The following is a 24185-nucleotide window of genomic DNA, read 5'->3' as shown; positions in this document are numbered from 1 at the left end:
CATATTGTTGGCTTAGGTGAGTAGCTATTGAGTTTAAGTCACCCTGTCCTTTCCTTACTGCTTGGATGAGAATATGTCTGGAGACTTTTGTAGGGAAATCCCTCCTAAAAACAACAAAACAACTTATCATCAAAGTCATCCAAAACAGTGTGCTGTTCATGAAGAAGGTAAAATAGCTCAAGACTCATTTGAATGCCAATAGCGGGCTGACATTTGTTTGCTAATGAATATGACAACCTGCTGAGTCAAAAAGTGGGGGGAGCTGAGTGGATAAAGGCAACAACTTCCTCTGGGCCATCCAGGAAGTCCTGAATAAGCCCTCTCACAGGATGAACATGCAGATCTGCCCTGATTCTACACTTACTTTTAACACTTACTCTACACTTTACTTGCAATGTTGCAAATATCAAGAAATACAAGTGGGAAATAGAGTACCGCTAGCAGGTTTAGGCAGACTTGAAGAGAATCTCCAGGCTGCAGGATAAGCCAATAAACTCGATGAACCACAGTCTCTTAAGGTAAAAAAGGTTGTCTTAAGACTCAAAGGTGCTGCTCACCTGAGAATCAACAGGCAGCCTTGGTATTCCTCTGGAGACACCATGTGTTACACTAATACTATATAATATTATATAATAATAGTAATATCATATAATGACATGACTGTACAAAATTCCTGAGGGTTTTACTTCAATAAATAAATTCTTTTATTACAAAATAATAATAATAAAAAAAAACATTCTGTAAGTACTGTTACAGAATTTGTATCTATATCCTACTACTGGCTGGTTGCAGCCATAATACAAAACATTATGTACATGATTTTACATCTCTAGCTGTCAAACAGGTAAATCATAAGGAATATCAGTTTAGTCTGAATCATTGCTGTTAGGTAGCATTGGACAACACTACATAAATCTGAAAAATCTGAAGACAGATGCGACTCAAGTTTGAACAAAAAATATGTGAAAATGAAATTTGATGAAACACTGATGGAACATTTTTCATTTTTGGCATGCACACACTCAAACAACAGTACAAGTCAACTAATATTAGTCAGATCAATATTAGCTGCCTGGTAGATTCCACTTGTATCAATAAAGCTAATACAAAAGGCGCAAAAAACGTCCAAGTTACAAAAATAAAATGCTATGTTCAATGTATAAAAAGTTTAAGTAAGACAGCAGGACTGACCGAGTTTCTCGGAGATGCTGGTTGACAATACATGTCCACTATTTTGTAACCTGTGGACAGAGCCAAGCTAGCCATTTCCTCCTATTTTAAGTCTTAATGCTAAGCAAAGCTAGCCTGCCATTGGATATAGCTTCATATTTTTTGGACAGACATGACAGTGTTGCCACTTTTGTCATCTAACTCTTGGCAAAAAGCAAATAAGAATATTTCCCAAAACTATCAAACTATTCCTTAAAAGATCAGTAAATACCAACAAGTCGTTGCACTGAAGTATGAGAGGAATGCAAGCACAACATGGGATACATATTCACTGTTAACACAGAAAAAAAAACAGAAACACAGTTTTTCACTATATCCATAATTAAGGCAACTTTATACGCCAGTGTCACTGACCACTGAAGACCTATTGTCCAAATTGTATAAAACAATATATTTTCAAATGGCACTTATTGAGAACAGTTATAAAACTCATGATAAAAGTCTGTTCAACGTATTTACAAAGTGTCCTTCTCAGCAGGGCAGGCGCGGTGGGCGGTCTAAGTCCTCTCAAGATGTCCTGGTCCGTAGAGAGCTCATCCTAAGTACAGTGAGCTCAGCTACATCTGCATCCTGCATTTCCACCTCTTGCTGGCAGCTTTCTCTGATTACATACACTACGAGACCCACACAGATGAAAATGAGGAGGGCTATGCCTACAACCTGGGGTACAAAACAATAAAGTAAAACTTTGTTTAGTAAACATCCATGGAAAATGTGTATTTTAAAATTGACAAAGTGCATTAGCAGAGCTATATTAATAGTTTCCAATGAGTAATCATATATAATCTCTCCAGTGCATACTCTGAAAGGGAGGTGTCTCCACTGATCCTATATTAGCTTCTACAAACTAGAAAATGTTCAACTCACCTGAGAAAAAACAAACAGCTGCTGTGAGCGGAGCATTAGTTCTTGTGGGGTGACATCTCCCTCACTAATTGGCTCACACCACTTCTGCGGAGCTGCCTTGTCAACTAGTACAAATCTACCCTCCCAGTCTGTCATAGCACAAGCAAAGTATTGGCCATCCAGGAACAACAAAATCAGCCACACGATAGCAGGAACAAAACTGGAGAAGGAAACAGTTTTCCTGCACCACGTATCACATCTGCATCCTTGAATGATCAGCATCAAGGTGAACGCCATGACAGCAGGAATGATGAAGAATGCTGATGAAAACACTCCGTTCCATGTAGGGCTGCAAGGACACTCAAATTCTAGCTCCACCAGCTTCTCTAGTCCCATGAGGATAAAGCCAAAAGCCACATTTGATACCAGAGGACTGTTGCTAAGTTCATTTTTCAGCCTGGTAAGCCATTGTTGTCTACTTTCCATACTAGAATGACCGAAAAATGAAGACAATCGCTGTAAAAAGCCCAAAAGAGGGTCCACCGTTGTGAACACATTGGCAACAGCTAAGTGATGCGTAATTAATGGCAAAATGCCACACTTCCACTCTGATTGGTTTTGAACAAAAGAGGGTGTGCCGTCTACTCTGACACTGCTCTAGTTGATTGGTCTGTGTGAGGTTTCAGGTGGGGTTACATTTTAAATGTGGTCTCCCATGGACAAACTGGAGGGAGGGCTGTAAAGTGGAGGGAAGTTTGTTCTGCAGTTGAGCACGGAGTGGCCATTTGCAATAGTCCAGAAAAAAAAAACATGCATAGATGTGAAGGCATAAATCAAAGGGCAATCACGTACGTTGAAGACAAAAGTTCCAGGCCCAAATTTTCACTACAACTAAACAAAAGAGAGAAATGTTAAAATTAACTATTACAATCAGCTATAGAAAGACCATTGAATTTACCACATAAAATTGCAAGCCTCATTTTAAATGTACAGAGTGCTCTGGTGGTTTTAGTTCATTTGTTGTATTTTTGTACAATTGTTTAAAAAAAAAAAAAAGCGAGATGCCTGATGACGCTTCAATTTAAATCAACCGGCCACATGAGGTCGCCCGTGTAGCAGCGCAGATTAAGGATAGAGAGGATTACAGGGGGCCATGTTGGACTTTCAAGGGGATGTGGTACATACAGCTTGAGAACACCAAGGCCACTGATGTGATGACATAATTTATAAATGACCTCAGTGAGCTCAAGAGCACCACCATAATCTCCTCACATTAAAACCTGACAGGAGAATGTATTTAGGCACTGTGAAATAGGCTTGGAAAGATGTGCCTGGTTAAAACCGCGAGCGGATTGCTCTCAGTTCATCTACATAACCATTTCAAGTTTTCAAATGTAACTAATCGAATATGGATTGTAAAAATAAATGTCCTTTGTGGTGCATAGTTTGGGAAGAAATCTACTACTGGTGACTACTGGTGATAAAGGACCCGACAGTTTAAATCAACATTAATATTGCAAGAGGTATTGAGAAGAGTGAGGAAATCTTAGCTAACTGTGAGCAGGAGCATCTCCCAACTGCCATATGATGAAAATGAGCACCTGTGTCCTCAAGAAGAAATCAAACTGAAGCGTAAGGAAGTGAAGACTGACGAGGAACATAATAACTGGCTCACAAACAACACCAATTACATACGTGTCGTGCGTGCGTGCGTGCAAGTCAGTGTGTTTATCCACGGTCGTGAGCGCATAGGGCACGCGCAGCTTCTCGTTGCTTTCGTTGGTGTCCTACCAGCATCTGTCCCTCTTTTTGGAATAGACTTATGTTCCGCCACATCATTTCCCGTCGACAGTAATTTGTGCGCTACTTTCATTTTAATCACTGGACCGTGAAAGCGCAAATGCGCATCGGTGTGCGCATCTTTGAATCTTCAGAACTACACTGTGGACAATCTCCCTGACATCCAAAGACTTCTCCTCCGCAATCCGACGGGGCTTCTTCACCGCCTATGGCCGCACATCGGCATCCCTGAGCCGCTGGCCTCGTCCCGGACCTTTCACCCATCGCTGTCCTCGAAAGGTCTTTGAATCAAGGGAGACGTCTGCAAACATTTTTAATCACCCTCGATTCACGTTTTTTTGAAGAACCCGGTGCTATGCTGGGCCCATCTCTCTAGATCTCGTGATTAATACACGATCTCTCCTCCCACATTCGTCCGACCGAGACCCTGGTACTCTCATCGAGCCCCGACAATGCATCCTAACGCAGTGATGCTGGCGGTGGTCCTTGTAGGGAACTTGATGCTACCTTTCATCTCGGCTCAAAACGGTAAGAAAGCATATGTGACCATGGCATGATTGTAAACATCGCATTGAGGGGAAAGTGACTTGACTTGTGTGAAGACACCGGGGCGAAATGTTTCCAGAGAGGGTTTTGAGGATGACTGTGTTCAAGATACTACTACAGTTTCACGCATCTCGACAACAAGGTCAGCATTGGAAACCAACAAATCAGCAACTGACAGCATGATGTAACCTTTACGGAACTCTTAACTAAGAAAACAGGAAGATGTGGTTGTGACATCTTTTTGTGCAAGGTTATTTACTGCCAGAGTGTAGTGTTGGTGTGTCTATAAAGGGATTTAACTGCCATTTTCGTGCAAGTCGAATATGTTGTCAAATTCATTTTAAAATAGACAGTGAGTGGTGTTTCTAGATAGTAGATATGATTTTTTTTCAAGCAAAAGTAATCGCCTAAGGCTGAAAGTATGCAGTTTGTAAAGGGGATTGGACAACAGACGAACAGGACTAACCTGCTCTGGATACTATCAACACCACACACAGACTAAGGGTGTTGTGCATACTGTAAATACAAGGCCCCTCTGACAGTTTAGATGGATATTTCTTAGTTGCCCTGCTGGTTTGGCCTGTAGTTGCTGCAAAACTAAATACATGCACAAATAGCATCTCCGTTTCCTTTTCTCATTGTCATGTTTCGGCATGTTTGAGCACCACACGTTTCTTCAAATATTTAATAAAAGGAATAAAAGATTCCACTGTTCAGGAGTTGTAAGGGATGTTCATTTGTGACTTTCATTTAAAAAGTTCACTGTGCATTAATCATCAGAAAACGTTCACGATTTGGTTTAAGTAAATGTCAGTAACATGCTGTTGGGTGTTCCAGGCTGTCCTCTGATACAGCATGTCCTGACTTCAGATTCCGTTGTATCACATCACCCCGGGGGCCTGCGCAAAGCAAAGTCATTCATAAAATGAAAGTGGAATCTTTTGAATTTTCATGTTTCAATTTTTTAAATAACCTCAACAGGCTCCTTGAGCAATTGTGACACGATTGTGAAGATGTTAGCATTTTAATATACAAATAGAATTAATGTATTTCAGTGGTTGTTAATAATATAATCACTGCAGGTATTCATATCATTTAACAAGCTTCTATACCCACACATCCTGACAAATCAATATCACTGACATGATCTAATCCCCCTTCAGAGAGAAATAAGGCGGAGATTTACTCTGCATACTCATGATTTTGATGCTTAATGTCCACCTCGTCTTTTGGTGGGATAATCAGACACCCACTATGCAAGACTTAATAAGACATGTCATTTGATGATGTGGTGAGGCGTCTAAAACCTCACTCCAGCACTGTCCTACTTTTTAAGGATTTATTTTTGCAAATATTTGAATTGAAAAATATTCGAGATTACAGTTTGTACTATATTTGTGTTATGCTAACATACATACTTACTTGTAAAACGTGTAAATTAAACAAACACAGTGAGTGAAATCGCCATCATTTCACAAGGAAGCACAGAGTCAACATACAACTTTTTTTGAGAAAATAACAAAAACAACAAAAACTAAAACACCACAGCAGTTTCATAACAAAACATTGTCCCCTGAATTCCTTTCTGTCTTCTTTGTCAGTTTCTCAAAGGTGCCTGAAGTGTGTGCACACAGTGAGGAGTTCCCTGATCTTGCTATCTGGAAAATCAAATGGCCAATAAGCCTTCTATTGTTTGATAAAGCTCAAGCAAAGGCATTCCAAACACTTCCTGTGGTCTTTGCCCAGTGTTAGAGCCCACTCACTGAGGCCTAATTCACACACATAAACACACACACACACACACACACATACAGTCAGGGTTCAGTTGGAGACAGACTGGTCCCACCCAGTTGCTAATTGTGTCAATGCTTTATCTGTTTTCTGCAGAAATTCCAAATTCATACTTAATCTACGAACACCCTACATTCATAACAGGTTTTCAGTAAGCTATAGTTAGTGTTGTACACTGCTGGTAATATTCCGATGTTTTCTTACATCACATGTATCTAAAAGCCATTTCATTTCTCTCTCACAGTTCAGATTAAGGATAATCAGTGCATGGCTTCTTATGCAATCCTAGATTTTCCTGTGATTTTACCGAGTTCAGGCAATGGCGTGGAGAGAATAATAATTATGAGTGCATGAGATGTAATCACTGTATCTGGGAAGCAGAGGGAATTCATGCCATTACTTCCTCGTGTTGAAGGAAAAGTAGGCCCACTATAGGTGGCTGCTTTCTGCGACAGATATTTGGAGGCCTGTAAATAGCATCCGTCCATTCTGCCTCGTTTCTATTTTTACCACCGAGACACAGCACTGAGAACTGTGGCTTTAAGGTCCTTTTGTGAAAGTGAATTCATTAACTCTTAATGGACGGCCTCCTTGTGCACAGCTGCATGGCCTTCTAAAGACTTGCTGGGTGGCTGTGAACTATTTAAGCAGAGAGATGATGTGATCTTTATGCAAAGAAAAGAAAGGATGTTGAGAAGGTGGCTGGGGCTGACCTGATGAAGTGCATTTGTGTCTTACATAATGTCCCCCTGCGAAGCATGTAGCCTGCTCCTGCTGCCAACTTTGTTTGTTAGTGCCTGCAGAAATTGCAACATGCAGATCAAGACAAGCTTCAGAATAATGTCAGTGATATAATAACTGCTGCATTAAAAATTAATTAGTTATATCTTTTACATTTAACAGCACTTAGGTTAGCAGTTGCTTAAGACTGAGCACATGCAGAGCAAAGTGTGGTTCTTGTTAATGTTATGCAATTGAAGTTTATAGATATGATGCAGCGTTGTTACACACATTCACAGATGGAAGTTCCCCAATTTAGTCTCAGGCTTGTACTACCAGCTGTTCTGCTAGCACAGCTCAGGTTAAGTGTGCTGCACAAGGGCAGCTCAAAGACAGAATATATAATATAAGAGGTTACCTTCAGTTATACGTTGCCCATTGTTTCCCCAGGGTCATGGGTATTTCAACCAGTGACCTAGCAGAAACAAGGTTGCTTGTTTTACCTTCAGGCTCATGCCAGCTGTTATTTAGAATACCAGAGTCATTTAAGTTAACAAATAATAGTACTTTGAAGTATGTAGGAGGTTGGGGAATAGGATTCGTCACCCCTGCAGAAAACAATTAGTAGTGGAAGAGACTCTCCTGGAGGTGTGTTTGTTCTATTTTTAAAATTATTGTGTTATTTTGGTGTTGAGAATCAGCATCCTGTGGGGCATCTGTCTCTGCAGTTCTGTGGCTTTATGTCAAATTATTTGAATTCCCTTGTTTTGACCTCTGAAAGTGCACCCTGGTTGTGATTAGAGGATGGGATTAGAGCATTTCTACCCTGCACAGGGTTATTTCGATTTAAATCTCGCTAAACTGTTTCCTATCTTCTGTGATCTGAATAAAAGACTCAAGTATTACAAGTAAAATGGAAATAGTTGGCTCAAAACCTGTTTTTTTTATTTTTCTGGAGGTTCAGGTTTGCAAATAATGGTAAGGTTTTGCTCCATCAAATAAGATGGATCAGTGATATGATGAAGGAGAACAACAACCTCTTTTTCATCTGTGTGTCCAGGTCTATACGTCATCATGTCCTCAGTGAGACAAATTTAGCTGCACACTACATATCACACCTACAATGTGTATTGGTGTATTGGAAGTTCTGTTCTCTGTATATTTCACGAATCTGTAATTTTTCGTAACAAATGTACTAAATCTGTTTTTCAGTTATTATTATAAGACTAGATCAGAATTAAATCTGAGTTGCAAACAGTATATTACATTTTACGTTATCTTGAATTTTTCTCGAGATCAATATAGTATCTATCTATCTATTTTTTCCTGGTTCATATGTAAATGTTAAGATAATTGTATTTGTTTGTTTGTAGGGACAGAAACTGGGTGTTCTGCATGTACTAATCAAAAACTCTGACCATTTTGAAGACCTGACCTGCATATACTGTATTATTTTGCATTCATTTTACCATATATGCTTATCAAATTGGAGAGACTTGAAACTTGGTTGGTGCATGTAATTCCTCAGGGGAAACCTTTAAAACAATTTATTCATTCATAAACCAGGAGGTTTTAAGTGTGCATTTCTGCTGCTTAACAGCAACCGTTTTAATGTAAATTCATCATTTGACTTCTGGGTTTGACTTTCCAGAAACAAAGCTTGAGAATGCTATGTCAACTCTTAAACTTGTTCTACGTGTGTACAAAAGAAAAGAGCAGTAAAAAGAATGGAAAAACAGGAAGAACAACTGACATTATCCCCATATCAAACATAGCAGTTTTGGAAGGGAGGCTTTTAATACTTAACATTAATACTTACTATATAGAAACCACTGGATGTTTGGTAGGTAGGAAATTCTTCAAATTCCTTCATTCAAACTAATTTGGTCCCAAATGTACGGATTTGGTACAGTTGTTAAGGCACTGGGGGCAGAGCTGTTTTGCAGGCTGTGACATACAGGCAGACATTGGGGCAGGTCTGCGTAGGAGTGTGCGTTCAGTCGCACGCATACTTCTTGCCTTGCTTTTTTGACAACATCAAGCTCACTCTGGCCCGTGCTCTCCCACACATTAGTAAATATTTAGGCTGTGCTGACTGCCTGTTCCAAGCACCATGAAAGATACTTTGCTTGTTTGATAAAGGGGCAGTAGTGTGAAAACAAATATAAGAAATAAATATTTCTCCTGACTTATCCAGCTATGCTTTTCCATATTGGGAAAAGCTCTTAGTTTAGGGCTAATGCATTAAAAAAAACATCTATGTGACCCTTTACCATTATGTAATTTTTCTGACACATCACAAAGTATATGAAGGTGTATGTTTAACTTTAGGAAATGTGAAGAAGTGTCAGCTTCTCTTAGGTAGATAAAGAAAAGAGCAAGGGTCAAGCAAAACAAAAACTGAAAAGGCCCATATTTAATGACAAAATAAACAACCATAACACACTTACAGGTGTGCTGCTCAGTTTGACCTTATAACAGAACTGACTATGTGTACACAGACTACTTGACTGACAGCTCCCACACACACCTTGCTTTGTGTCATCTGCTGGGGTGAGGCAAGCTGCACCTTTATGATTCTTTTAGGGATTTATAGATGACTCATTGACGCCCAGCTCTGTCCAACAGCAATCCAAAATGAGCCTGTGTGCATATGTGCAACCTTTACATTTCGCTAAAATCTGTCATTAAGACAAACTAGGAGTTTTTTTTTTTTTTACTGTGTGACTTTCAATGCTGTATGCTGTAACATATACCATAACTTCTACCACTGTCCCCCCAGTTGTGAAACAGCAAGTTAAAGATATTGAAATATAAACTTTCATCACAGCTAGGGTCATACAAATAACCTGCACACATCTGTCACAGTACCACACATGTACAACAAAGATGCAACTTCAACCTACAACGCACACACACATACAAACAAACACGCCATGTCTGGCAAATAACCAGTTTAGTGGCCCTAGGAGTTTCCTACCTGCTGCATTCACTGCCTGTGCAGTGCGAAGCGGATGGGGATCCAGGTTGTGAGAAGGCAGCTGACTCACTGTCAGTCTGCATGGTGGTGGTGTGTGGCTTGTTGTCAGTCCTCAGGGGAGCTCTCTTCTCTCCCTACATCAGTGGAGTATGTGGGCTGTAATGACTGTGACTTCCATGCAGCCTTAGACAGAACTTGTCACAGAAAAATACCGGTTATTTGGTGATGCTATTGTGCATGTGTCAGATGGGACTAAAATGAGCTAAAGTGGGTAAGCACGACATGGCACTATGAAGGGGTTTATTATTTTGTGTTGAACAATTTCTGTTAAACTATCTACTCACAAACGTTTGACCTCCTTGCTTCGATTACATACACGCCACCATAGCAACTACACCTCTGCACACATTCAATTGTGGATGTTAGTCTTACTGTGAATTAAATAGAGAGAAGCATCATGTCTCTTAATGCAGTGAAGCTCTCATTTGCTTCACCTATCCCACAATAATCATTTAGTGTGACACCAACAAGCAATAAACCCCCACCACAGCTAGCCTTACCTTATATTTGGGTTTGGATTCATTTGTGTCAGTACAAGCATTATGTTGGTGTTAAAGATGTGTAAAGATAGTTTAACATGTAACATTGCAATACACAATAGCCAGAGCATCTGGCAGAAAGGATTAGCTGAAACAGGACATCCTCACGTTACAGCGTTAGCAAGTATTTTATATTTGATCAAATTTGAGAAGTTTTATGTGGAGTATATTTCTACAGCCCTTATAGAACTTTAAGGTGATCACTCACAAAAACTTAATTGAAGCTTGAAGTCTACATGTCTTAAGTAGCTTAACAAATTAATTCATTAGCTCAAAAATCAATCAGCAAATACTTTGAGTAATTGTTTCAGTAATTTACCAAAACTGCAAGAAACTGTTGCTTTTCTCCATTTAATGTTGTTGGAAAGTGAATATTTTTGTGATTATTGATTAGACAGAAATATACATCTAATGACATCATCTTAGGCTCTGTTAAATACTAAATGGCATTTTTTAGTTTATTGAGATTTTGAAAACTTATACAAAATACATAAAATCAACAGATTAATCAATAATAATACCTACTGTTTGCTGCATCCCTAAAAGCCTTTTACTGGTGTCCACAGCAACATGTGCCTACCATGCATATAAATACACCACACAAAATGGTGAAAGTGCTATCATCGTAGCATAAAATGATATCATTCATAAAAATTAACACTCATCTGTCACCAAGTTGCTGAGATCTGTACACCATCTACTTCTCTTCTCTTTGTCAATTCTTGTCTGCCAGCATGCCTTTGAAATGAATAAGCAGTGGCTGGCTGCTTTGTGTTCTGTTCATACACTGTATGAAAGAAGTGAACGTAGCCTGCAAGATTGCATTCTGTCTAATGGTCACCAGTAGGCAACCACAGTGATTTCAAAAATAAGTCCAACTATGTGTGCGCCTATGAGAAAATGACCCTATTTCTCATGTGATTTCTTTCCATTGGTAAACAGTTTCCTAATGTGTTTATGATCTCAACAGCTAGTTATAAATCATTTTCAACACAATACAATGTTCATTTTGGAAATTATGGTCTAAAGTACACAATAAAGCAGGGTATGTTTTATGGGGCGTGTCTGCCTTGTGATTGACAAGTCGCTACCATGGTGTAGTGTCCCTACAGCTCCAACAGAAAAAAAAAGCCAGTATAAGATCATTATTTAAACAATCACAAAATTTGTTTGCTCATTGCCCAAGAGTTGTCTGTAGTTTATTCTGTGTTTACCTCCACAGAGTCTCCCTGAGCCTGAATTTAAATTAAGTCATCTGTTCGTATTTCTGATTTGCCATCACCTTAGAGAACTTTCATTGCTTTGGTTTAAATCAGATACTCAGTATACTATGAACACATATGCATGGTTGACAAGACTTATCTGTGTCATGTGCCAAGACAATGCACTGTCACTCCTATAGCCATGACTGCCATAATAAATGTTATGTCAACGTGAAATATTGCTGTAACTGTCTTGCCATTTAGGCCTGGATTCACCCTCTGGGATTATCTGGTGCTCTTGATGTGTCCAGATGTTTCCTGAGAAAAGGAACAAATGCTAATTACTCTGCATATCTCTAGGCATCACACATAGACATCCAAGTGCTAAGCAGCAAATATCCAATTTTTATTTACTTACTTGCTAAATTATCTTCACAATTTCTCTTTTTCATCATCCAATTCATTTTCATATGGCTGAGAGTTACAAACTGGTGTTGGACAACAGAGTTGTTACCATGCTACTAACTAAAATGTATGTATTATTAAATATGTGAAATATTTTGGATCTACTTTGACAGGCCATTCGAGTCAGAGAGCACAGAGAATGATGCATTCCAGCTTTTCAAACACTGTGCATTATAGCATTACAGAGAAAGGACTCCATAATATCCATATATACTTTGTTAATTGTATTTGTTTTCACCTGGAAGTATAACTTTCAACACATTTCTTTCTTAAATGAAATGCATCTGGTTTCATGGAGGGGTTGAGCTGAAGATCGTAGTTGTTTACATGCCTTCCTCAGGCTTCCGTGTATTTATCTGTTCATGGACTTATACGTACATTACTTTGAGCAGGGCAGACAGATCTGGGAGGGCCTGTAAGCTGTTGTATTTAGACAGTCTAATACGCAAGAGAACACAGGCTCTTTGTTCTCATTTCCTCTGCAACAATTCAGGACAGAGTTAAGGCAGTATTTTTTTTTTTTTTGATTTATTCCACCACATGTGGTTTACAGCTGACAGGCTGCAGGGGCAGCAGAGAAAAGCGTCTGCGGTCCAGGTGATTTGTCATTAGATGAGGTTCGTTAAAGCTGGCAGTGTATTGTCGGGCTAACTACTGATGTGAAACAAGGTCATGAATCAGGCACAGACACAGCACAATACACTTACAGCTGTGGTGATAATGCGTATGTATCCCGTTTTATTTTGAATTCTACTGCAATTCAGATTAGAAATGTGTTTCATATTCCACATGGCAGTAAGGTATTTTGAAAAAGTTGTGGGTTGTCTGTTCAACTCCCAAAGACTAAATGCCAAAGGCATAATGTACTAGGGATAAGGAGGCTCCACATGTTGCTTAAATGAAGTTAATCTGGCCTTAAAAGTGCAAATCAACTGTATGTGACTCCAAAATGTCAGTCATTCACTGTGTATGGAGAAGAGGGGTAAAGTGGTCTTATTCCACTGTGACCACATGTGAATTTTGAAAACCTGCTCTTAAAGTCCAGCTTATCCAAAATGAAACCCAGCTGACCTAATTTCTGGTGTTAGCACCAGGGGCTGATATGGATGAAGAGATTAGGTTTATACATAAATATAGTTCCATCTATTTGTGACTGTTTCTGTGAATTGCTTTTAACGGTTATTTCATGAAAAAAGATAAACCATGAGAATTTGCATCAGTTTGTAAATATATTAATTACTGTTGAAAATATTTGAATAATGACAACATAGAATGCAAACTTTTAAAACTGATGTGAGCATTTTCAGTCAGTATGTTTGGAAAAAAAAAGGTAGTTATTCAACATGCTACAATATCACCTATAAAAATTACAGTAAAGACTTGGTGCCAGAAGGCCACTGGTTTGTATTTGTGTCTGTATGGGTTTCCTCCAGGACCTCTGCATGCTTCACACAGTACGATGACATGCAGGTTACTTTAACCTGGTGACTCAAAATTGTCTCTAAGTGTGAATGTGAGTGTAAATATGTTAATCTTGTAACAAACTGATGATATGCCCATGGCGTAGTCTACCTCTTGGTGGTAGGATAGACTCCAGCTTCCTGTGATCCGGACCAGGATAAATGGGTTTAGAAAATGAATTCATGGTTATAGGCAACTGGTGTAAAATATCCAAAATAAATAACTAAATGAATAATGTTAAACTTACATAAACCCTTACAAACTCATATACAGTCCAGTGCTGACGTGTCCAAAGTTGGTAAAGACTGAGAAAGTTTCTAAATACTGGCAAAATACAATTGCTGTCAAGAAAGAAAATAAATAAATGACAAAAAAACAAAAAACAGAATTATTACTTTGCATACGGTGACATTATGGCATTTTCAGAACCAAAAACAAATTACCCTTTTCCTGTGGCCCAGCTTTCAAGACTTCATTGATGAGTCATTCTTCTAACTAACAAACTTTCAAACATCTTTGGTGGAGGCATTAACTTGATAATTTAACAGCTGATGACGCTTACTATAACCATTATTATACCTTTTGTATCAGCAAGTTGAATAAATCTTAAGTAACATTTATTCCTCTGACAGAATGGTAAGATTTAAACTCAAGTGGATTATTTCCAAGCCACATGATTTTCTGTGTAGCGTTCTTACTCAGGATATGTATGGCACATTTGTAAGACATTTTCATGTCACTGGGGTCAGTTAGGAGTGGTGCCACTGACTGCTGCGACACAATGAGTGTAGAAAAGGTCTATGTGAACACTTACTGAAAAGACTCTCTGATAAACAAACCTCTAAAGATACTGATTAACTCAAAATGTATAGAATAGAATATAATAACAGAAAAGAGAGAATTCAGTGTCTAGAGTTAGAGTTTTGTGACATTTTCGATGAGAGTTATTTCATATGTACTACATTCAGTGTACTGTAACTAAGGTTTACACTGTTTGCTTAAACATTAGCATATGAATGGTACACTTCAAAAATTCTGTTGCATTCACATTTATAAGGTTAAATGAAGGAGACAAACAGACAAAGAGAAAAGGAAAAGAAAATACATAAGATACCAGCACTAATTGCTGGCATAGTCTTGAGACTGTTGACTGATTTTGCTTGACTGAGTTGTATGGCCATAGAGGCAACCCTGACTGATTAGTGACTGTATTATCTGTCATTAACCTTTTCTTTTTCCACCTATTTTGAGGCTTGCTTCTTTTTCATTTGACTCTAACCATCCTCTCTTTTGTTTGTATATACTCTGATCCTATTTAATTTCCTTCTCTACCCTTTCCTTCCCTGCCATCCCGTTACACTTTTCCTCTCCAGCTGGGTTTGTGAAATCGCCAATGTCTGAGACTAAGCTTACGGGGGACACCTTTGAGCTGTACTGCGACGTGGTTGGTAACCCAACTCCAGAGATCCAGTGGTGGTATGCCGAAATCAACCGAGCTGACTCCTTCAAACAGCTATGGGATGGAGCCCGCAAGCGTCGGGTATCCATCAATACGGCCTACGGCACCAATGGCGTCAGTGTGCTCGGCATCACACGCCTCACACTGGAGGACTCTGGGACCTATGAGTGTCGGGCCAGCAACGACCCCAGGCGCAATGACCTCCGACAAAACCCTGCTATCACCTGGATCCGCGCCCAGGCCACCATTTCGGTGTTACAGAGTGAGTGGTCTATGTGCCGTAGTACCTAGATGGTGAACGAACTACTAATCCCCTGTCCCAAGCAACCTTACTCATAAAAAAATAAACTAAAACTCTCACGAACCCACCCTCACCGCTGACCAGGCCAAAAACAAACAAACAAACAAACAAAAAACAACCAAACAAAAAAAACTGATCATGTTGTGTATTTATTTGCACTTTTAAAGTTACTTTTAAAAGCATTAATGGAATTTTTTTCCATTAATGCTTTTCCAATAATACTTTGTCTAAATCTTTTATGCCAGTGGTTTCATTTTGTAATTTGTAATTTAGTTAATTTGGTTCCATAAATATTTATGTTCTCTACTACTGAACTCAGTAAACTCCCTGTCTCTTCCAAAATCCCTTGAGCATGCTGTTCTAAGTGACCACAAACCCAGGAACTTTACCCAGTCTCTATCTATGCTTCTTTCTTTTCTCCCAAACCGAACTTCTGTTCTTGTCTCATGTGTCCTTTTACAATATTCTGATCATTATCTTTTTTCTGTGTATCCTAACTTCACCCATTTCCTATTCCTGGATTTATCTGTGATACTTATTCCTTTAACATTATTTTGTGTCTCTTGCATTGCATGGATTGTTTTATTTACTTCAAAGCCCTGCCTGCTAAATGCAGTGAAAACATAGCTAGTGCCTTGAAGTAAAGGTTTTGATTTGTTTTTTCCTCTGCAAATGGGACTGTCAGAAGACACAAGGAGGGATCCGATAAGGTGTATAACAGTGATTGTTGCTGTCAAGTCTTTGCTGATAAAAGCAAACATTTTCTGCTTTCACATTTATGTGTGGCAATCCAATAAAGGATAAGACCACGTGAGGGCTTTGAGTGTCTCATTCCTCGTTCAGATGAGACAGAGATTTCCCTTTTACAAAATAGTCTCTCTGGACTTGCCTGTGCACTGTATGACCTTGTGCCTTCTCAGCCATTAAGCGTGAGTGTGAATCAGTAATGACATTATATCCTTTAATCCTCTATACACACAAACATTCAAACAAACTGAATTTCAGCTGGACCCATCTAACCTGTATATGCTTCGGTGCCCTGCCCACTGGAGCACATGAAGATGTGGAATGTTGTTCATCATAGTGAAGCTCTCTGAGGAGCTTAGAGGAGTTTGATCCATGCTATCTCTTCTGATTGAACTGACAAATTTTGATTTCTGTGTTGGCAGTATGTAGTTAGGTGTAGGGCTGATGCAATTAAAACAATGACAAGTGCAAAGGACAGCAACTGGTCACTGCTCACATTGACTTACTTCATCACACAATTCAAATCCTCACTAAACATATTCTGTCATTACTGAGGAGTAAATATTCATAGCATATACATGTAATATCCAAATGATTACATGTATATAACAGGCTATATGTAATAGCCTATTGATATGAATGCGTAGTTTGTAGACGTTGCGGTGTGATTGTCTTGTTTTGGCTGTTTACTTAATTTAGTTTGGGAATGTGAATCGTTCTAATTCAATATGTCCAGAAACTATTTATGTAGTAATTCATGCCCACTGACATTGAATTTTTGAGTAGATTAATTTTTAATGATGACCCCCCCCTCCAACCACCACCACCACCACCACCACTTGCATGTATGGATGTATGGGAAAAAGCACTGGAGGTTCATCTTTGTGCTTAAAGCGATACACTGCCAAAATCTTTTGAGTATGACACTTCCCAAAACATACTGTTTTCTTACTAAAAAGAACAGTTTTTGGGGCACATATGTAATTGCTTTGCTTCTTTTTAGATGAGAACATACATACCAGTCTCATGTCTTTACAGTAAATATTAAGCCACAGCTAGCAGCCAGTTAGCTTACCTTGGCATAAGGACTGTAAACCAGCAGAAATCACTAGTGTAGGTCTGTCCAAGGGAAAAAACGGCTTGTGTATTAAATTCATAGGAAAAATGAAGAACAAAAGACAAAGTTGGTAGACACAGTTAACGTAGCCTATCAAAACCAGCTTAAAAAAACGGCACAATAAGGCCTAAACAGCAAGTCACAACACAATTACTACAGTTACAGGAGGGACATAATACCAGAGAATGGTATTATGAGCATGTGTAATTGTCAGAGGACGAGAGGGTAGAGCGAAGGGAGATTGTCCACTAGTTAATCGATCCCTTGTGCCGTTGTTCTCTTTCTTTCATAGAAAAAGCTGAAATTGGTTACCAATTATGCTTCGGCAGCAATTAATATAACTGTGGGCCCACGCAAATTAAATGTATGTGTGGGAAATACATGAAGTGTTTGCTAGAGAGAGAGAGAGAAACATAAAATAAATATGTGGCAGGTAGTGTTGATACTGTGGTGCGTTGCCACAAATCAGTGAATGTATAGGAAAACCGGGAATTCAAACATTCAAACAAACACAGGCCTGTCGTTCCTGAAGTCATGAAGGCACAGGTGGGCCAGGGGGTTTATAAGTAGTAATTCATTATCAAGACATAATGCCCATTTTGAGTATGACACTTCCCAAAACATACTGTTTTCTTACTAAAAAGAACAGTTTTTGGGGCACATATGTAATTGCTTTGCTTCTTTTTAGATGAGAACATACATACCAGTCTCATGTCTTTACAGTAAATATTAAGCCACAGCTAGCAGCCAGTTAGCTTACCTTGGCATAAGGACTGTAAACCAGCAGAAATCACTAGTGTAGGTCTGTCCAAGGGAAAAAAACGGCTTGTGTATTAAATTCATAGGAAAAATGAAGAACAAAAGACAAAGTTGGTAGACACAGTTAACGTAGCCTATCAAAACCAGCTTAAAAAAAAACGGCACAATAAGGCCCTAAACAGCAAGTCACAACACAATTACTACAGTTACAGGAGGGACATAATACCAGAGAATGGTATTATGAGCATGTGTAATTGTCAGAGGACGAGAGGGTAGAGCGAAGGGAGATTGTCCACTAGTTAATCGATCCCTTGTGCCGTTGTTCTCTTTCTTTCATAGAAAAAGCTGAAATTGGTTACCAATTATGCTTCGGCAGCAATTAATATAACTGTGGGCCCACGCAAATTAAATGTATGTGTGGGAAATACATGAAGTGTTTGCTAGAGAGAGAGAGAGAAACATAAAATAAATATGTGGCAGGTAGTGTTGATACTGTGGTGCGTTGCCACAAATCAGTGAATGTATAGGAAAACCGGGAATTCAAACATTCAAACAAACACAGGCCTGTCGTTCCTGAAGTCATGAAGGCACAGGTGGGCCAGGGGGTTTATAAGTAGTAATTCATTATCAAGACATATATGTCAAGTCACATGGAAAAAGTTTTTAGGAAGGCTTAGGAAAATAGAATTTGATGCTAAAACATACCTACTTGAACCAATATTAAGGACTGGGAAGATACAGGATGATATTAACCCCTCAGAAACACAAAAAATAATGGACCTGCCCTTTTAACAAAGAACAAGTGGTGACAAATGTTTGCTTTATCCTCTCTAACCACTCCTGGGTCGTTGTTGATTGTAACACAGAAATATGGCTAAATAAAGTGCTGTTCTGTGTTGCATTTCCTTTTCATCACCTTTCTTGAAACTCTGAAGTTTCTGTGAAAGTAGTTTATTTAGCTGTATTTTGGGGATGTTGGGATGTAACTAAACATTCAGTTTCACAACAGAGAAGTGATTCGTGTTGCAGGAGTGGTTCAGAAAGGCTTCCGTGGAAGGTTTTCCATATTATTCCAGCATGAAAACCTTTTCATTTTTGGAATTCATTCTGGCCAACATGAGTTCAAGCTGAACACAGCTTGAACTTAGACTTTTTCAGCCATTTTCCAAGCCTACAAGGGGTAAATGTTTCATATTCAGACACAGATTTAGTATTTAGTATCACTTGAATTACATAGATATCAATGGACTTGTAGTACTGCCCACTTCAGGTAAGCACGTTCATAACTAGTAACATAAATGTGTGTTGTTCAAAATTAGGCAAAAGAATGGACTGAAAATTACATAACATTGGTAAGGATGAGTGGTTCAAACCATGTAGCTAAACTACATGCTCAGTAGGCCCACAATTCTCTCTGTGTCGGCAGAGTTACTGGAACATCTCTCAGCTGATGCTCTTATTCCTATTGTAATGTGCAACAACATCATGATTTGAGATACACTGCCTCTTGCATTTTACAAAGATATATTGCTCCCCAAAATATAGACCTTAGCAAGTTGGTTACCGTGTCTCAGTTACTTAGCTGAAATTATTTAATACATCTTAGCAAAATGTAACAGAATGTATCTCTTTGATATTCAGTCAAACCTGGTACTTTAATGAGTACCAGATGATGTAAAGAAAACACATTTGTGCTGATAATGCAAGAATTTAAAAAAGTAACACCCCATATAGTAATATCTGTCAATTAATTGGATACAATATCAGTCTAAATACAGCACTGGGCTGAAGATATTTGGTTACATTCTGATATGGCGATACTTTATCCAGCAGTTACCAGATTTTTAGTTGTGACGAGGTGTCCTACAAACAACCTTCTGATTAAATTGCCTGTGGACCACTGTGCCGTGTTTGCTAAATGTTAATTTATGTACCTCGTGTTGTGTGTGTATGCATGTCTCAAAGATACTATTAATAGTACATGTGGTTGTGCTCGGTGAGGAAGAGAGAGATGTCGGGGGAGGGGAGAGATATCCCTTTAGCTATTGGGTACACACATTTGCAAGAAGAATGCCATGAATGCTAATACAAGGTACTTGCCAGTCTCAGTAGCCTTCCTTTGCCCTCTCATCCCTTTTGCTGTTCTAGTAGCCTTGCAGAAGCAGCCAGTAGTAGGATTATGATTCTTCCCCTCTCTGCTCCTCCCCTTGGGGGCTCCAACGTTGCCATGGTTGGCCCGCCCAGGAGGGGGGGAGGAGAAGACGCTTCCTGCTCACTACCCAAGGCAGGGTAAAGGGCGCCTCCCTCTCAGATGACACGTCCTGCTTCCCTAAACGTCCTTGAGAAACAGACCCTGGTATTGTTGAGAAACCAGTGTGCTAAGCTGTATAGAGGGTGCAGTAATTTATGTGGTAATTCAGCAGTAACATAAAATACTCAGTGTGAATCTTCAACCCAGATGTCCAAGTACATGCGTTATTTATTTATTTTTTTTACTTCTATATCCTGATGACATTTACATGTAAGCTCGTAGATGGTAGGCCATCTTTGAAAGCTCATCTACTTTCCTCTTTTTCAGTGAAAAACATTTATCAACCTGGAGACTATGTGACTGCACATTAAGAGTATTCCTAGAAAATGCTTCATACGTGCATTGACAGTGATATGATAAGAGTGAGATAGGTATAACTGGATCAATATTTGGCTAACAGACATCTGTCAGAGAGATGTTTTGTAAGCAGTAGGGATGCATGATATGTATCTTTTATCAACTGACAAGTTAATCAATAATAACTTGCTTCTCATGGCTGATAATCTCTAACACTCTTTAAGTTGATGTAGCATTTTAAGGCATTACTCCATCCAGAAATTACTGCTTTTTTACTCTGGAGATAAATGGTCAATATAAGGCATTCTAGCTGTTTCATGTACTTATAATGTCTTTTATGGATTTGTTTTGTGCACCTTTGTCTTAACTTCATACTCCTACACAGATCGTATAAAAACAGCATACAGCCTACAGCTATTACAGCATGGAAGGCCACATTAGAACAGCACTGAGCCCCAGTTCTGTGATAAGGTTTGACTGTCTCTGTCTTCCAGAACCAAAGATCAATGCCTCTGATCAGATCATCCTATCAGCGGACAGCACCAAACTGGTGACCCTGCAGTGTAACCTCACCACTGCTCAAACTGCCCACAAGGAAAGCTTCTGGATGAAGAATGGACAGGAGATCGCCAATACAAGGGCAGAGCAGAGGAATACAGCATACAGGTGACAGCTTCCTCTCTATGTAGTAAATTGGACATAATTTGGGAGAAAGGACAATGTGGACAGTGAGTGCTCCCAGAATTGTAAAATGAAGTAGCTATGTTGGCAAAAAACAAAACAAAATAAATAAACAAACAACTTCAGTGAAATACTGAAATAATCAAAATTGATGCAATCCTTGTTCAGAACAATGTAGTACTGTTCTGAACATGAATTTTAAATATCCACACACTGCCACTGAGGTCATTCCTGTTCTACCCTATTTTCAAAAAACGGTGCATTAATTATGGCTTAATATAAATACCGAACTATACCTACACATCTAACAAGAAAAAACCCATCATAGCCTTAAGTACCAACTAGTTGTTAGTTCCTGCTGTCACACAGTATAACCACTGGAGCACAAAGCTACTGTCGCCCCCGTAGACATACCACAGACTCTCCCTAGCCACAAGATAAGACCAATTGGTCACTTCCTTGTCACATTGCATCAATGATACTCTGAAGATTACAGCTAAAATGCCTGTGGTGCCCTTCTCTGCAGAATCCAGAGCTGCTGTTCCGTAATATAACAGCATAATGCCAACATTTTGTCTCCCATAGCCTTGTAGGCACCTCGAGGTTCTGCTGCTTTAGTCCAAACTAATAACTAGAGTTGAACTCAGAGTAGCTGACTTTATTTACTTGACTACACACAGTGAAACTGACTGATATTTTAATGTTTTGAAATAAGTGTGGTTTGTATTTTGTCGCAGAATCACTAAACCACGGGCAGATGATTCTGGAGAATACATGTGTGTTTACACATTTGACATGGCCCCAAATGCAAATGCCACAATTGAAGTAAAAGGTAAGATCCCTCTGTGATATGTTAACAACGGAACCTGGGTGATTTGAATGACAAAAGTATTATTTCTTATAGACAAAACAAGTCTAACAAGTGATTTCCTCAATAATGTATTCAAATTTTGAAAAAGCCCTGGCTTAGATTTAAGCTTTAACAAGGTCATCTGTGGGTTTCTAAAGAGAAATGAAGAGATAAAGCTTTAAAAGCTAACCATCCAAAGGCATGCGAAGAGAGTCCTTGCTGACAAAGATATGTGAATTTATCCAGTGCAGTGGTGATGACAAGGCGGACTCCGGAGGCTGTTGTCAGTCTTGACTTTCACTGAGACAACAGTCTAACAAAATGGACAGGCGCTGCACATGCTCACAAAATCGTGCAAACACAAAACCCAAGGAATCCTTAGGAACAGACTGAACAAACTGAATGAAACTGATGATTTTAGGCCTGTTAATTTTATTGAACCAATAATGGTTTAAGTAGAGGACATTAACAAGGACAGTCTATATAATAGCTAGATAACCTAACTGAAGAACTACTCTGTTGGTATTATTAAAGCCGACAGCAAAGCCATCAACTTGAATAAGGAATCTTCTCTGAGAAAGGGCAAGTGGAACCGTGTTCAAGAGAAGCTTGTCTGTGTGTAGTGCTTAAGCCAATTTGCTGTGGCATGGCTATGGCGCATACTGAGCATGCCCTGCCTCTTATTCCGTGGCAGTCTTAAACGCTGCCTGATTGCATAACATGGGTGATGACCGTGTGTGTTCTGCTTTCACTGGATTGTGAGATGATGGGACTCATGACCATTCCAAGTGAAGCGTCCGAGCCATCACAAGACTGCAGGCCTGTGACTGTTGAGACTTGCTATCTGTCCCCTGGAGAAAGAGTCGGTCTTTAAATCAAGTTGATGATGCAAGATTTTGTCCTTCAAATAGGCTTACATTCTGTGTGTAAAATATATTAAAACAACAGAATGTTATGATGTTAAGAGTAGGTACAATTTTTGGATCTTAAATTTAAAAAAAACAAAAACAAAACAAACAAAAAAAAAAACAACACTCACATTTTCCTCAGTTCTTAAATGCTCTTCTGATTTTCTAGAGGTGTTTGAGATCTTTTGTGACCCAGGTAGCAAGCCCACTGTTAAGCTAGCCAGCTTTGCACTGCGCTTCTGGCAGCAGTTCATTGAGATCCCTCGCCTACAGTGTCCTTGGCACACTCATCCTTGCAGGACTCGGCTCAGAGGCAACAGATGGAGGGTTCTGTGATGTTGTAGGATTAAGGCTCTGAATCCAGTCCCAGCCATCTCTGTGGCAGGAGTGGAGTTTATTGTCTGCAATACTAAGCTTACCACAAATACATATTTGGTATCTCATATTTCTCAAATTTTATTAAATGTTGAGTTCATTTCTTCATGAAAACGTTTTAAAATGCGTACTAACAATTTATTGCGAAAGTGACTGTACAATTTTACAAAGATTCACAAAACGAAAACACTGGCTACTTCAAGATAAAATGTGGAAAGCAACTAATGAATGATTTGATGGCTCTTTAACAGCTCATGTCATCTTATTCAGCTTTTTTTTCCTATTCTTTCTGACAGCCTTGAGCATGTTCCTGATCACACCTCCCTCTCCTGTCACTTTACCTTTGCCTAGCACACGCAGATTACTAGTCATAAATTGTAGTCAGGAGTGTGAAATGGATGTTTCTGTCTGTTTTAGCGCCACTGTGAGGGCTGTCTCAGGCCTGTCAGTCACTGACATAATACAGTCAGGACATGGCACAAATGAGCTTGGCCACTCCCAGACTGAGGGAGCACGTGAGCACCATAATTAGAGTGGGGTGATGTCACCAAAGAGCTCAAACCCCTCCTGCCCTATTATCCATGCGCAGCTGAAAAATGCTCACTCCAGGCCTCTCCCTTATCCTGCTTAATTGCATGGAAGGAATTGTTGTAATTTTGAGGATTAGTGGAAAAGCAGGAACAGTTATCTTCTTGATGCTGTGCGGAGTTACATGGACTGTCTGTGTCTCTCCTTTGGGA

General features: G+C 39.2%; 2 protein-coding genes across 3 annotated transcripts in view; one reads left to right on the top strand and one right to left on the bottom strand.

The window, feature by feature from the left end:
* Nucleotides 1–680: 680 nt before the first annotated feature.
* LOC124050396 (calcium homeostasis modulator protein 6) lies at nt 681–3622 on the bottom strand. The gene is made up of 2 exons (XM_046372925.1): nt 2098–3622; nt 681–1890 (listed from the first exon to the last, which is right to left on the bottom strand). The coding sequence occupies exons 1-2, from the start codon at nt 2560–2562 to the stop codon at nt 1738–1740; spliced, it is 618 nt and encodes a 205-aa protein (XP_046228881.1). The 5' UTR covers nt 2563–3622; the 3' UTR covers nt 681–1737.
* A 181-nt stretch (nt 3623–3803) lies between these two features.
* nptnb (neuroplastin b) overlaps nt 3804–24185 on the top strand; it is a 27667-nt gene continuing 7285 nt past the window's right edge. Inside the window, exons 1-4 of one of the 2 annotated variants that reach the window (XM_046372720.1) lie at nt 3804–4404; nt 15014–15361; nt 21126–21297; nt 22050–22144. In XM_046372720.1, coding sequence (XP_046228676.1) covers nt 4329–4404; nt 15014–15361; nt 21126–21297; nt 22050–22144 — 691 coding nt within the window. In that variant the 5' untranslated portion in view covers nt 3804–4328. The remainder of the gene's footprint in view (nt 4405–15013; nt 15362–21125; nt 21298–22049; nt 22145–24185) is intronic. The other variant, XM_046372816.1, reaches the window with a different exon arrangement.

This window comes from Scatophagus argus, chromosome 1, assembly GCF_020382885.2.
Source record: "Scatophagus argus isolate fScaArg1 chromosome 1, fScaArg1.pri, whole genome shotgun sequence".
Classification (NCBI taxonomy): Eukaryota; Metazoa; Chordata; class Actinopteri; family Scatophagidae; genus Scatophagus; species Scatophagus argus.
Note: the sequence above shows the minus strand (reverse complement) of the source record. Positions and strands in the feature narration are given on the sequence as shown.